General features: G+C 38.2%; 2 protein-coding genes across 5 annotated transcripts in view; one reads left to right on the forward strand and one right to left on the reverse strand.

The window, feature by feature from the left end:
* The window catches only part of stradb (STE20 related adaptor beta), a 36,414-nt gene extending 35,917 nt beyond the window's left edge, over positions 1-497 (reverse strand). For all 4 annotated transcript variants that reach the window (XM_061978142.1, XM_061978160.1, XM_061978151.1 and 1 more), the window contains exon 1: positions 291-497. The gene's annotated coding sequence lies outside the window, so the exon portion shown is untranslated. The remainder of the gene's footprint in view (positions 1-290) is intronic.
* A 65-nt stretch (positions 498-562) lies between these two features.
* Positions 563-16,606, forward strand: part of trak2 (trafficking protein, kinesin binding 2) — a 38,623-nt gene continuing 22,579 nt past the window's right edge. The window contains exons 1-5 of the mRNA XM_061978117.1: positions 563-686; positions 4,930-5,044; positions 5,131-5,319; positions 15,571-15,647; positions 15,745-15,861. Of these exons, the coding sequence (XP_061834101.1) occupies positions 4,990-5,044; positions 5,131-5,319; positions 15,571-15,647; positions 15,745-15,861 (438 nt within the window). The 5' untranslated portion in view covers positions 563-686; positions 4,930-4,989. The remainder of the gene's footprint in view (positions 687-4,929; positions 5,045-5,130; positions 5,320-15,570; positions 15,648-15,744; positions 15,862-16,606) is intronic.

The following is a 16,606-nucleotide window of genomic DNA, read 5'->3' on the forward strand; positions in this document are numbered from 1 at the left end:
ATCTGTATCATGAATCAATTTAAGTGGACCCCGACTTAAACATGTTGGAAAACTTATTCGGGTGTTACCATTTAGTGGTCAATTGTACGGAAAATGTACAGTACTGTGCAATCTACTAATACAAGTTTCAATCAATCAAACAAAGACTTTCGCCGATTGTGTAAATTGTAGACGACAAAATAGCTATCTGTTCTATCCTAACGCATCTGCCTCGATATACAGTTAGTAGGGGAAAAACACATGCATAAATAGGTTTGCATTTAAAAACATTGCAGCAAAAATGTCGTTACCTGATTCCCACAGGCTTGGATCTTCAATGTATACACGTTAGAATACTCTGAAGCAAAATAGTTTTTGTCGACACATTATTGTTTTAAAATGATTCCATTAATTTGACTGTAAATTATGTTACAACGAGAACGAGTTTCACATAAAACAGTTTTTAACCACGTATGTATGTAGTATATTGGGCAAGACTTTTTAATTTGAGACATATGGTCGTCGCGGGGTGATAACGTCACCAGACAGTCGTCGCCGTTTGATGTCGCCAAATGCCCTCTTCCCTCCTCCGGGTCCTCCCTCGCTTCCTCTCTTGTTGTTTGGTGGTTTTCGATGATACATCCCTGTCACCATTCGCAACACATTTTACTGGGATTACCCATGTCGTGGAATAATATTGACACCGGGTAAGACTGATCGCTATTCAAATATTATTAGATGGCAGTTCTAAAAGCAGAAGTGCTTAGTTGCACGAACCGCAGTGAAATTGTCATCCTCGCCCACTCGAGCAAAAACCTTCTCTGGTTCGTTCGTTGTTATATATAAACTGTATTTGATATAATATTTGACATATGATAAACAACAGATACGCGTGAACCTTCCAACATGTATTCTATGTTAGAGGTATACGTACCAATCAGGGCCGTCATTGGTTAGCTTTGTGCAATCAATGTCAGTAGCTGACGAAGGGCGAGCAATGTTTTAACCTCGGAAATATCGACAGCTCAGTCCAATAATCTACCTTGTTTTACATCGTGGGTAATGTGGTAGACCTTGAGAGGGAACTTATTAATGTCGTAATCAATTTAAAGTTAAGAAATATACTGACTGTACTGGCCTTGGAATTAGTAATGAATGTTATTGATACTATATCTAGTTTCTCTGGACCAGGCCTGGGCAATTAGTTTGACTCGGGGGGCCAAATTTAGAGAAAAAAATGTGTCTGGGGCCGGTATATCTATTTTTAGGAACACTAATACAAAACCTCACAATAATGTCGGATTGAATGCTAAAAACGTTATGACAGACCGGCTTAAAAAACGGAATGGAATTTTAAATGTTTCTATGAACGATAAAACACTGAATATTGACAACATATGAACGTCACACCCTCTCTCGATCGACATATTTTACAATCAAGTGAAACGCAACAAAACTGCAACAAACACAGCAAAATATGAACCCGAAGGGTAAAAAATAACCCCACCTACAATCTAATATATCTTATACATCACTAAGCTTTAGAACTTTGTTGTAAAAATCTCCTGATTGAAACACTCTGTGGAAACGCTTCCCACCCACACTGCTTAGTGCCTTGTCTGAGCTGCTATGGCTTAGATTACTGTAGTAACTAATTAGATTACCTTAGTAACTAATTAGATTACCATAGTAACTAGTATATCATGCAAAAGCACAGATTCCAACCATTGAAATACTTGTATAGTTCAAGACTTAGGGTCATTTGAAAACATCACTGCACATTATAATGGCAGCTACACTTTCCATCTTAAAGATCTAAAAAAATAATAATTTGGGAATGTCCGGCGGGCCAGATTGAAAAGCTTAATGAGCCGCATTTGGCCCCCGGGCTTCAATTTGCCCAGGTCTGCTCTAGACTATATATGTAACCACTGAACCAGTCATTCAAACTGGTGTATTTCCCATAAAATAAATACAGCAACATTAATTCCCAGAGCATATACTAAAAATGGAAATTAGCATTATTTTTGCAAGTACAGACCAATTTCTCTCCTTCCACAGTTGTAAAAATTTTTTTTTTAAAGTTAAGAAATATACTGAATGTACTGGCCTGGGAATTAGTACGGTAATCTATGTTATTGATATATTTTTATTGATCTATTCTAGACCATATATGCAACCACTGAACCAGTCATTCAAACTGGTGTATTTACCATAAAATAAATACAGCAACATTAATTCCAAGAGCATATACTAAAAATGGAAATTAGCATTATTTTTGCCAGTACAGACCAATTTCTCTCCTTCCACAGTTGTAAAAAAAAAAAAAAAAAAAAAAAGTACACTTGAGAAATTCATTGAAACACAAAGATTAAGTTAACTTCAACGCGGGTTCTGATTTCATCGATAACAACTACAGTGGCAGTAATGGAAGTCAGTGCTGCGTCCAAATATTTTATTTCATACATGAATGATATCTGTTATGTGTTCAGATATGCCACCATGACACAAGTGTACTTAGCTCTGGCAAATATGTGTAGCATCTTCTTCTTAGATATGAACTAAAAGGTATTTGTAAGTTGTCAAAAGCAAAGGCAAATTAAAATATATAACACATTTCGTAGATATACAAAACTACATCAAAACAATATTATTAGGTACAAAACTGAATTATTAATACATGTATGCACATAAAATGTTTATTCTATGTAACTACATAGGCACCAGCACCGCCCACGACCCTGATAGGTACAAGCAGTAGAAAATGGATGGATTGATGGATATATTAAAACATATATGAGGAAAAAAAGGTTATAAAAACTTAGGCAAAATACAAGATGATGCTTCAGCCTACTTCAAGTTCACCCTACCATTTCAGTCAAATAAATTAGTTTTTTGTTTTTGTCTTTTCTTTATGTGGTGTATGTATGTACACAGTGCTGTGTATTTGTCTGTACTTGACTGAAATAAAACCACCAAACTTTATCCTGTGCTCAACTAAATGATATTATATCGATTATTTCTTGCAGTAGATATGGCTGCTATTTCAGTAAAATGCAAGTACACAGGTGAAAGAGTGTAATGGGAGGGATTACATTATTAGGTCAACATCAAGGAAAAAGCTTGATGTTGTTTGAATATTCATAATTTATTACTTAAATTATGAATATTCAGTGCATCCGGAAAGTATTTACAGCGCTTCGCTTTTTCCGCATTTTTTATGTTACAGCCTTATTGCAAATTAATTAAAAAACAATTATTAAAAAAATCACATATACATGAGCAGGGTTTCCCCTAAATTGCCACTGTGTATGTGGAGGTGGGAGCGTGGCTAGGGGCGTGGTCAATATGACATCATATATATATGACATGATCATTTTGATTTGCAAAAAGGCCTAAACAAATGTTTTATGTGTATATAAACAGGGCCGTAACTAGGATTTGAAAGATACAGAGGAAACTTTGAAAGGCTGAAATCATGGGTATCCCAGCACCACATTAATAAAAAAGTGGACTGTTAGAAAATCATGCTGATTGTCGTAAATGTTCGGTAATATAACGTGATCGTTCTACCTCAATGAATGCTTTTATCATTTATGTATAATAATAAATCATTTATATATATTACACAATTTTAACATAATTGAAAACTAAAAAACAGGGCAGCACGGTGGAAGAGGGGTTAGTGCATCTGCCTCACAATACGAAGGTCCTGAGTAGTCTTGGGTTCAATCCCGGGCTCGGGATCTTTCTGTGTGGAGTTTGCATGTTCTCCCCGTGACTGCGTGGGTTCCCTCCGGGTACTCCGGCTTCCTCCCACCTCCAAAGACATGCACCTGGGGATAAGTTGATTGGCAACACTAAATTGGCCCTAGTGTGTGAGTGTGAATGTTGTCTGTCTATCTGTGTTGGCCCTGCGATGAGGTGGGGACTTGTCCAGGGTGTACCCCGCCTTCCGTCCGATTGTAGCTGAGATAGGCTCCAGCGCCCCCCGCGACCCCAAAGGGAATAAGCGGTAGAAAATGGATGGATGGATGGATGCAAACTAAATTTAAAAACACTTTTATTACTTTTATTTTATTTTTTTCAATAAATCTGAAAAATTAAAAAAAACATTTTCACATTGTCATTATGAAGTATTGTTTGTAGAATTTTGAGGACAAAAATTAATTAATTCCATTTTGGAATAAGGCTGTAACATATCAAAATGTGGACAAAGTGAAGTGCTGTGAATACTTTCCAAATGCACTCTATCTACACATTATTTGGTAATATTGAATTGTTTTTTAGGAACCTATAGTGTGCAAACGTTTACAGTATGGGTCACTGAAATTATTAGATTTTCATGATGGGTCACACAAGTTTGTGACTTAAGTATTTGTGCGCATCAGATTAATCTCCCCAAGACTTTCAGGCTCTCTTATGGAAGATCATAGTAAGTGTTGCCTGAGGACTTGGTCTCTCTGTCATTTCGCTCTGCACAATCTTGCATGGTCATACATATTTGCGTGCATGGCAATGGGGTTGCAGGCCAGTTCAGTGAAACAATCAGTGTGCAATTTTGTTGTTGGCATGACCTTGCATTAGAGTTGCTTCCTCTCCTCATCAATGAGGATGTCATTAAAGAGAGCACACCATGACTGATATTAATAGCCTCTAGGATTTTTGGGAAATGGGGAAACAAACATGATATGGGAAGGATATGATTCACCCCTTGAGCCTGCACACAGACTGGAATAGTAATAGTGTCCCACTGTACTGAATAATACAGACCTTTTTTATGACAAAGTAGGCAGGTCTGGAGTCCCCCATGGAATAATGATTTATTGCATATGTTTTCTGAACAGTTTAATATTTAAAAAAAATACTAATTGATTATCAGTTTTGGAATCGGAGGAAATGTCTTCATTTCCTGTTTTAGACATTTAACACCACTCTCTGCTTTGGCAGGGTGATGCAACCATCCATCAGTGCAGGGGGCTGGAAATGATGTGAGCCCCTTTCCCCAATATGTTTGAAGTCAAACTGCGAGCTGTGGAAAAGAAGGAGTCCAGCACTGAGACAGGTTGGTGTGTTAGCATTTTTTTGCATTATCTTTATGTCTGATGACAGAATAAGACTGAAAAGTGTTTCTGTTCTTTTAACACTTAGATGAGGGCCTTGGCAGCAGCAGTCGGCATTGCTCTGGCTCGCTGGGTTCAGGTTCAGTGGAATCTGGATCCTTCTACCTGTCTGACAGCCAGGACTGGGTGGTTTCCCCAAGTTGCTCCCCAGAGGAAGGCTGCACCCAGCACAACGCCATCTCCCCAATGCTGGCAGAGGAGACTTTCCGCTACATGAGTAAGCATGTTTGCATCTTTTAAGCAACTAAAGCTACGTTCAGACTGAAGGGTAGGATGTCCAATTTGGATTGGTTTTGTCAAATTCACTATTTTTATGTAGTTGTTCACATTAAAAAAAATGCAATGCCCAATGTGAACACAATCTGACCCACATGCAGAAATGAGGTCACAAATGCTGCAGCTTCAATTCTAGTAGGTTTCTGTTGTGATGCATTTGTAGCAATTTCAAGGATTTTGTGCATTCAAAGGAAAAAAAATTTAAACGGAATTATAGCACATTGAAGATCATTTTAGCTCTTGAAGTTTGCAGGACATTTGCTTCAAAATCCTCCTAATATCCAGATGAGAGGCATGATTTATAATCTAGAATAACTTTGACGAGCCAAGACGCGATAAAGCAGGAGCAGCAGGACATCGCTGCCTGCTCACAGTAAAAGCAGCACAGGGCTACTTAGCTATCTGTATCATTGCGCCGCTAAAATTGTCTGCGTTAGCGCTTTTAATAACAGCATCGCTAATATTTGGTTAATATTCAGGTCACGATATGTATAAAAAGTATTATTGACGGGCTTTGGAGGGTTATTTAGAGGGTATTGTGGGCAAAATAGAGAGCCCCTATTGACTACATTGTTAGCTGATTTTTTTATGTATTTATTTATTTACGACTTAGAGTGCATTAAAAAAAAGTTGAAGAAAAACATATGTGTTCATGTCTTATATAGGGATTATGAAGGATAGACAGCACATCTCTGTCTAATTGTTGTTGCGTTTTTCCAGTATGACTGATCTGATACTATGGCCAGAGAGCAGAAGCGTTACTCCAGTGACGCCAATCACCGGAAATAGCCGAAGGTATTCGGAGCGGACTATTCAAAATGATTGACTGAATTTGTGGCATTTTGTTTACTTCGCAGATTGTAAATACAATTGGATATGGTTTAATGGATACAGTGAAACACAATTAAGCATATTAAGTAGAGATGTCCGATAATATCGGCAGCCCGATATTATCGACTGATAAATGCTTTAAAATGTAATATCGGAAATTATCGGTTTCGGTTTGGAAATTATCGGTATCTGTTTCAAAAAGTAAAATTTATGACTTTTTAAAACGCCGCTGCACGGAGTGGTACACGGACGTAGGGAGAAGTACAGAGCTCCAATAACCCTTAAAGGCACTGCCTTTGCGTGCCGGTCCAATCACATACTACCTACGGCTTTTCACACACACAAGTGAATGCAATACATACTTGGTCAACAGCCATACAGGTCACACTGAGGGTGGCCGTATAAACAACTTTAACACTGTTACAAATATGCGCCACACTGTGAACCCACACCAAACAAGAATGACAAACAAATTTCGGGAGAACATCCGCACCGTAACACAACATAAACACAACAGAACAAATACCCAGAACCCCTTGCAGCACTAACTCTTCCGGGACGCTACAATACACACCCCCCGCTACCCCCACCCCCCAACCCCGCCCACCTCAACCTCCTCATGCTCTCTCAGGGAGAGCATGTCCCAAATTTCAAGCTGCTGTTTTGAGGCATGTTAAAAAAATAATGCACTTAGTGACTTCAATAATAAATATGGCAGTGCCATGTTGGCATTTTTTTCCATAACTTGAGTTGATTTATTTTGGAAAACCTTGTTACATTGTTTAATGAATCCAGCGGGGCATCACAACAAAATTAGGCATAATTATGTGTTAATTCTACGACTGTATATATCTGTATCGGTTGATATCGGAATCGGTAATTAAGAGTTGGACAATATCGGAATATCGGATATCGGCAAAAAAGCCATTATCGGACATCTCTAATATTAAGTCAACTTGTTTTTACACTCTCCTGGTACTTTTAAAGTATGGTTCAAAATAAAAGAATGGCAGTGCTAACTTGGATTCTACCATAGCAACTAACAATACACTAATTTAGTTTTCTTTTAGAATCTTATTGACTGGAAGAAAGAATTTAGCATGGACGAAATCTTGTCATTTTAGTCAAGACATACACCCAAATAATGTGTCAGCGGCTAACGTTCTTCCACAGTGCGTAGCCGCGTTCTCAACGCAATGTGAAGTCACCTATAAGTCACTAATCCCCACCTTTATGTCGGCAAATAAACTTTCTTACAAGTAGCATTAGCACTGGAGGACAAGGAATAGCCTAACATGCTACACTTCACACCTTAGGTAGGATACAATAAACCATGCTTACTGCAAAGCTACAGCTCTGAATGTAAACAGGGGCGGGCGCATAGATACAAATATCGACAGTAACAATACCAAGTATAGTATCAGTATATGGTTGATACTACAGTGATAAGATTGATACATATTAGTATCCCAGAATGTTTTTTTCCCCACTTTCGTTATTGTTTATAAACTCAAGAAATAAGGTAATTCAAGTGTAAGTATCAGTATTGGTATCTTCCAAAACTAATGTAAAGTTCCCGAACAACACAAGAATAAGGGCTTAGTACATTTTAACTAGTGTAGATAGAACAATATTAAAACAGAAAGTAACCAGCTATGAACAGTAAATTGGCAAGTAGATTAATAATAGTTTTGAGAAAATAATACAATCAGAAATGACACAATATGTTATCGCATGTGTCATCATCCACAATAGGAGCCTTTGTAACCTACTTTGAAATGGTTCTATTATTATTTATCCATCCATCCTTTTTTTCTACCGCTTGTCCCGTTCGGGGTTGCTGGAGCCTATCTCAGCTGCATTCGGGCGGAAGGCGGGGTACACCCTGGACAAGTCGCCACCTTATCACAGGGCCAACACAGATAGACAGACAACATTCACACTCACATTCACACATTTATATACCAAATAATATATTGCGCTGTATATCATTATTGCCAGAGGCTGCAATATATAAATCTCAGTAGAAATTTTAGGCCGTATTGCTTAATTTCAGTATTCCATGTAATGCTTATACAAACTTCCATCCATCCATACATCCATCCATTTTCTACCGCTTGTCCCTTTTTCAGGGTCGTGGGGGGTGCTGGAGCATATCTCAGCTGCATTTGGGCGAACTTGTCATGCATTAATATATTGTTGTAGCGAAAAATAAGTATATTTACTCTTACATGCATCATAGAACACTACACTAGGGACATAAACAAATACATATGCTCACATCCTTTCTTCAGTCTTTTCTTGTCTGACCTTAGTTAGCAGATGCTATGTGCGCGTGTGCGTGCTTTGTTGCATGGACTTGTGTTGGACATGTGCTGTGCATGTGAAGCAGCCTCTCCAATTCCAATTACAGGGAATTACAGTGAGTCCAACTCTGCACGTGATTGCTGTGTGTCAAGTGTTTGCTTGTTTGCTACATAGCTTTGGGTGTGGGTGGGGTGGAATTTTGCGGTGTGGTTAGCTTGATGACAAGACATTGGTAGGAAGAGTAACAGAATGTTAAACTATAGTAGTATGAAATGTAGTACTATGTGTGTTGCGTTGCATGCATGGTTATAATCTAAGAATAGCAAACAGAAAGGCTATTTGTGTGAATGCCTGTACTTGCTGGTGTTTCTCATACATTCATTAATTCATTTACTTACTTGCGGCCAGCCACTAATAGATTTTGACTGCCACAAATTAATTTGGTGCTGCCTGTTGAGAATTCTCCCTGTTAATGCACATTTATGCCGATAGTCTCGATTGTAGCTGAGATAGGCTCCAGCGACCCCAAAAAGGGACAATCGGTAGAAAATGGATGGATGGATGGGTCTTGTTTTGATTTTGTCTTATTTTCTGTTTCCAAATGCAAATGTTTACAAGTATGCTCGCAACATCTATAAAAACGACATGGCACAGAGCGAGGTTGTGGGGCAGTTTTATCATCCAGAGGTCAAAGTGTGCTTTGGATTATTGCGCCATCTGCTTGGCTTGAAAATGCCTAACTATGCTCATCTGGGAGAGATTTCATTCTCCAAGTAAAAATGAAGAATTTATGGGCCCGTGTGTGCAGTAAGCTGGTCCATCAGGCTACTGGTTCACTGAGTAGAACTGAACTTTCTCTTCAAACAGGTAGGAGGTCGAGCAACGCACCGCTGTTGGCGTGCATTCAGGTGCTTAAAGTAGACCTAACCAAACAATACATAGAACTAACGTGGTACTTGGAGTTATAGAGTTTGCTTTCTCTCTGCTTGTCCTCTGCTCTGCTGCAACTTTTTTTTAGAGTTCTCGTCTTTTCTTTTCTTCCCCTTCTATCTCTTGCTAGCATATCTTGTTTTGGACAACCCTTCTCATTCCCACTCTGCCTCCCAAAGCCTCTCCAAAGGTATCACTCTTGGCCTTTTTGTTTAGCCTTAGCACAAGGAGTAGGACTTCAGTGTGACTCCTGCTTCTGCATTAGGATTTTTGTTTTCACAATTTTTCAAATCAATGTGGTGCCATGATTAGCTTCTAGATCTGTTTAGCGTGTGTTGAGATGACCACAAGCAACTACTGTACTGTACATGACCATATTTTACAATTTAGGGATGGGCATTTGAAGATTTTTTCTACAACCCTCTTAAATTATTCATTGTCATTGTACTGAAGTTAGGTAACATTTTTTTAATTTTTGTAGCTGACAATTAGTAAAGTACAAGATGCTTTTAGGCAAGAAAACTTCACTCATGCACCCTAATAACAGAAAATAACAATACCTTGGCAATCACAAGTCTAGACTCTGTTTTTACAATTTGATCTATTGGTTTATAATGCCTATACCTTGTTAAAACAAACATCCTAGAACAGGGGTGTCAAACTCATTTTAGCTCAGGGGCCGCATGGAGGAAAGTCTGTGCATACGCGGGCCGGACTTTTAAAATCATGGCATTAAAAATAAAAAATAAAGACAACTTCAGATTGATTTCTTTGTCTTACTTTGGCCAAAAATAGAACAAACACATTCTGAAAATATTACAATAAAATATAGAAAAAAATACTGGCAGCGGTAAAGTTTAGATGCATGAAGGAAAGAAGAAAGTGAAGGAATGTTTAGAACTGAATAGATTTACATACGCATTAAAATTAGTTTTCTTTTTTATTATTTTTTTTAATGAATTAAGTAACATTTATGACAACCTTTTTCCAAAACACAATATAGAATGTGAGATACAACAGGATAATGCATACATTTATCATGTGTTTTCAAAACGGTTACAAAAAAATGGGACCCCAAAAATGTACTTTGGGACCCCATTTTTGTGATTTGATGGGGTCCGTGGGACCCCATTTTGAAAATTCCTACCGCGGAGTATTGGTGCGTGCAAAGCAGCAGCAGGCAGCTGTGGCCTGCTGGCCGGTTCTATTACTAATCAAATATCATCCCAGGGGCCATAGATAATTAATTTGTGGGCCGGATCTGGCCCGCGGGCCTTGACTTTGACACAGCTGTCCTAGAACATCGATGTACTGTACTAACTTCTCAAGATATCTCCATATACATATAGTATAAACAGTGCAAATATGACCAAATATTGTTGCAGTAAATGATTTACAAAACCAGTTTCCATATGAGTTGGGAAATTGTGTTAGAATACAATGATTTGCAAATCATTTTCAACCCATATTCAGTTGAATATGCTACAAAGACAATATATTTGATGTTCAAACTGATAAACATTTTTTTTTTTGCAAATAATCATTAACTTTAGAATTTGATGCCAGCAACACGTGACAAAGAAGTTGGGAAAGGTGGCAATAAATACTGATAAAGTTGAGGAATGCTCATCAAACACTTATTTGGAACATCCCACAGGTGAACAGGCAAATTGGGAACAGGTGGGTGCCATGATTGTGTATACAAGTAGATTCCATGAAATGCTCAGTCATTCACAAACAAGGATGGGGCGAGGTTCACCACTTTGTCAACAAATGCGTGAGCAAATTGTTGAACAGTTTAAGAAAAACCTTTCTCAACCAGCTATTGCAAGGAATTTAGGGATTTCACCATCTACGGTCCGTAATATCATCAAAGGGTTCAGAGAATCTGGAGAAATCACTGCACGTAAGCAGCTAAGCCCGTGACCTTCGATCCCTCAGGCTGTACTGCATCAACAAGCGACATCAGTGTGTGAAGGATATCACCACATGGGCTCAGGAACACTTCAGAGACCCACTGTCAGTAACTATAGTTGGTAGCTACATCTGTAAGTGCAAGTTAAAACTCTCCTATGCAAGGGGAAAACCGTTTATCAACAACACCCAGAAATGCCGTCGGCTTCGCTGGGCCTGAGCTCATCTAAGATGGAATGATACAAAGTGGAAAAGTGTTCTGTGGTCTGACGAGTCCACATTTCAAATTGTTTTTGGAAACTGTGGACGTCGTGTCCTCCGGACCAAAGAGGAAAAGAAACATCCGGATTGTTATAGGCGCAAAGTTGAAAAGCTAGCATCTGTGATGGTATGGGGGTGTATTAGTGCCCAAGACATGGCTAACTTACACATCTGTGAAGGTGCCATTAATGCTGAAAGGTACATACAGGTTTTGGAGCAACATATGTTGCCATCCAAGCAAAGTTACCATGGACGCCCCTGTTTATTTCAGCAAGACAATGCCAAGCCACGTGTTACATCAACGTGGCTTCATAGTAAAAGAGTGCGGGTACTAGACTGGCCTGCCTGTAGTCCAGACCTGTCTCCCATTGAAAATGTGTGGCGCATTACGAAGCCTAAAATACCACAACGGAGACCCCCGGACTGTTGAACAACTTAAGCTGTACATCAAGCAAGAATGGGAAAGAATTCCACCTGAGAAGCTTAAAAAATGTGTCTCCTCAGTTCCCAAACGTTTACTGAGTGTTGTTAAAAGGAAAGGCCATGTAACACAGTGGTGAACATGCCATTTCCCAACTACTTTGGCACGTGTTGCAGCCATGAAATTCTAAGTTAATGATTATTTGCAAAAAAAAAATGAAGTTTATGAGTTTGAACATCAAATATCTTGTCTTTGTAGTGCATTCAATTGAATATGGGTTGAAAAGGATTTGCAAATCATTGTATTCCGTTTATATTTACATCTAACACAATTTCCCAACTCATATGGAAACGGGGTTTGTATATAAGGGGTGTAATGGTACAGTATCTACAGACTGTCTTGGCCATACTTTACAATGTTGATTTTTGGAGAATTGGTGCTGTTGCCACATATTAGGCAAATGCTGTGGTAAGTTTGTTGGTTGTAGTTGTTTGTTGTGGACTTTCCATTATGGTCTTTCTCTGTCAGGAGGAGGGACGGAGGGAGGATTTTCTTCGTCTGTTGCTCTGGTGATGACTTGGCTCGCAGTGGCGACAGATGCAGATGGCTTTGGTCATGTTGAGTCTTGCCATTCAGTCTGCCTTTTTTTTTGACCATTGCACAGGTGTGTTTGTTACTGCTTGTGGCTGCGGCACCAGTGCGTTACCGAACATGAAGCGTGCACATTAATTGTGCGTCAAATAAAATAGTGCCATTAAAGGAAATTAGCGTTAACTTTGACTACCCTACTGATAATATATCTAATTATTGTTTAATTAATTTTATTCATACAATATGTGGAATTAAACAAAAAAACAATTTGTTGGGTTAAAATAGCCCCTGGGCCGCACTTTGTACATAGCAGGCTTACAAGTTACAGAGATGAAGGCAAGTGTGACGGTTAGAGTTTGAAGAGTGTGAATGATTATTACTATACTATGCTCCACGTTCCCATTCTGTACTGAAGAATGGCAGCACACAGCATTTGTCTTATCCACTTATATTTTACCGTTTACTTACAGTCGTGGTCAAACACTTGTAAAGAACATAATGTCATGGCTATCTTGAGTTTCCAATCATTTCTACAAATCTTATTCTTTTTGTGATAGAGTGATTGGAGCACATACTTGTTGGTCACAAAAAACATTCATGAAGTATTTTTTTTTAATGAATTTATTACGGGTCTACTGAAAATGTGACCAAATCTACTGGGTCAAAAGTATACATACAGCAATGTTAATATTTAGTTACATGTCCCTTCGCAAGTTTCACTGCAATAAGGCGCTTTTGGTCGCCATCCACAAGCTTCTGGTTGAATTTTTGACCACTCCTCTTGACAAAATTGGTGCAGTTCAGCTAAATGTGTTGGTTTTCTGACATGGACTTGTTTCTTCAGCATTGTCCACATGTTCTCAATGGGGTTTAAGTCAGGACTTTGGGAAGGCCATTCTAGAACCTTAATTCTAGCCTGATTTAGCCATTCCTTTACCACTTTTGACATATGTTTGGGGTCATTGTCCTGTTGGAACACCCAACTGCGCCCAAGACCCAACCTTCGGGCTGATGATTTTAGGTTGTCCTTAAGAATTTGGAGGTAATCCTCCTTTTTCATTGTCCCATTTACTCTCTGTAAAGCACCAGTTCCATTGGCAGCAAAACAGGCCCAGAGCATAATACTACTACAAAAATTGAGCTGTTTGGCCACAATACTCAGCAATAAGTTTTGAGAAGAAAAGGTGAGGACTTTAATCCCAGGAACACCAGGCCTACCGTCAAGCATGGTGAAAAAAAGAAGGAGAAAAAAAGGACATAACAGCGGCTGTCTGGCACCCTTTAGTATTGTTTGCTTGACGGTAGGCCTGGGGTTCCTGGGATTAAAGGCCTCACCTTTTCTTCTCCAAACATATTGCTGAGTATTGTGGCCAAACAGCTAAATTTTTGTTTCATCTGACCACAGAACTTTCGTCCAGAAGGTATTATCTTTGTCCATGTGATCAGTTGCTCTTGGGACCTTAAGTTGCTTTGAAATGGCTCCAAGTGACTTTCCTGACTTGTTCAAGTCAATGATTCGTTTTTTCAGATCTGTGCTGAGTTCCTTTGACTTTCCCATTGTCGCATTTGTAACCGAGTCTAATGACTGCATCACATGAGCCCTATCTAAATGGGCTCAGAGAAGTCAACAGGTGAAGTTAAGAGGCCATACCATGAAGCTAATTTGATTTGATTGTAACTTTTCTACATCACCAAAATTGATAATGTCTGTTGCTGTATGTATACTTTTGACCCTGCAGATTTGGTCACATTTTCAGTAGACCCATAATTAATTCATAAAAGAACCAAACTTAATGAATGTTTTTTGTGACCAACAATTATGTGCTCCAATCACTCTGTCACAAAAAAATAAGAGTTGTACAAATTATTGGAAACTCTAGACTGCCATGACATTATGTCCTTCACAAGTGTATGTAAACTTTTGACCATGACTGTTTTTCACCAGAGAAGGCCAAGTGCTTTGGCTTCTCCTTGTCACTGTCGCTACCCATAACAACCCCTGACCAAAGACTTGGCTGAACTATATTTGCTTACCAAGTAGACAAATTACATGATTACCACTACCTGTCACTACCTCACATTTAATTAATGTGTTTTGTGTTGGAAATCGGTACGCTCTTTACCAAACAAAAGGTTCCGTATTGAGAAATCAAACAAATACATGTACCATTACACCCCTAATATATGTAACATTTTTAGCAATTAGTTAATTCATATTGCTTGTGGTCATATCTTTTTTTAGAAGCTGTAATGTGAAACTGAATTGGTATATAAGTGTCTCTTAAAGGGATGTAACGATATGAAAATTTAATCTCACGGTTTTTGTGACAGTATCACAGTTATTATTATAATTACCACAGTATTGTGTACTTATAGACACATGGAAATATTTTAAACAAGTTTTATGAAAAAAAAATAAAAATAAACAACACACAATATAGTTTCCTCGGCAGAAGAAACATTAAATATTGGCCTGTCTTCTAAAGAGCCATATTATTGTTATTTGAGTGTTTAAGTATGTTTATCTTTTTTTGTTTGATTGGTAAAAGTTTTAGCTTGTTTCTTAATGATTAAGGCAACATTTAAAGTTATGATAGGGGTATGTCGTTTGTAATAAGGAAAGACCTTAATGTACAGTACCGTATGTATATAATCTTGTATTCATGTTAGCATTTAAGCTAGCTAGCAATTAGCGTGCTAACTGCTTTTCAGGAAATGAGTACTAACACAGGGAGATTTTCAAAGTGTAGTAATCAATCACGGTTTTACGAAAATTTAAATTTGAAACTGTATTTGTTATCTGTAATTTGATCATTTACACCGTTAATCGTTACATCCCTAGTCTGTTGATGTTATACGTATATGCATGATTATGCTACATTGCATGTCAGTGCCATTTGCATTGTGTATTCCTACAAATAATCTTTCTCTCACCAGTCCTCAGTTCTGATCGTGTTGGACAGATGACCAAGACCTACAATGACATCGAAGTGGTCACTCACCTACTGGCCGAGGTTGGTGTCATCAATGTGTGTCGGCAATTTTTTTCCTCTTATTGGTTGCATCGAATCCATCCGTTCACCGCATATGTTCTGCTTTTTAATTGGCCAGCGGGACAGAGACTTGGAGCTGGCTGCTCGGATCGGACAGTCGCTTCTTCAGAGAAACCACCTGCTGCAGGAGCGCAATGAGGCAGTGGAGGAACAGCTAGCACAAGCTCTTGACCAGGTATATTCAGAGGCTATTTTGAGAAACAGGTTTTTAATTTTGTTTTTTCAAGTGTGTTAATTCATCAATCATGTGAGAATATTTCAAAAACAATAATGCAAAAATAAGGTAACTGAATTATTCAGGTTCCATTAATTAAAACATGGGGCGGATTTAAAAAAAAAAAAAATAAAATAAAAGGCCGTGAAATACATTACTAATTGCTATTGTTTACATTTTATTTGAACGCAAAAAGCAATTAAAAAAAAAAATTCAAATAGATTTTGGTCAATGAGTCAATTAGAATACCTCCTGTACGTGTGTGTAGTTCAGGGATCACAAACTGGTGGAACGCAATCCCAGTCCAGACACAGACGCCGTCGTATACGGACCTGGACCTGTGTTCAATAAATTATTCTACCATGAATTGATTTACGTGGACCCCGACTTAAACAAGTTGAAAAACTTATTCGGGTGTTACCATTTAGTGGTCAATTGGACCTTTGCATGAGAAAATATTCTGTATCAGGATTAATCAAAATTTTTGTTGAAGACCCCTGGTGTAGTTAAACAACAACATTAAATTAAATAAACTTTATATTCTATCAGGCTACTACCTACACACCCAAACTTATGATTTCTTTTCAAAGTGCAATATCAAAAATAATATTTTCATGCTGCGTTTTGAGCTGACAGTATACACACCAATATCAACAAGGCTTTAACTCATAAATTCAAGTTGACTATATCTAACTTGATGAGGTAC

The sequence above is a fragment of the Nerophis lumbriciformis genome, linkage group LG01, assembly GCF_033978685.3.
Source record: "Nerophis lumbriciformis linkage group LG01, RoL_Nlum_v2.1, whole genome shotgun sequence".
In the NCBI taxonomy this organism is placed as follows: Eukaryota; Metazoa; Chordata; class Actinopteri; order Syngnathiformes; family Syngnathidae; genus Nerophis; species Nerophis lumbriciformis.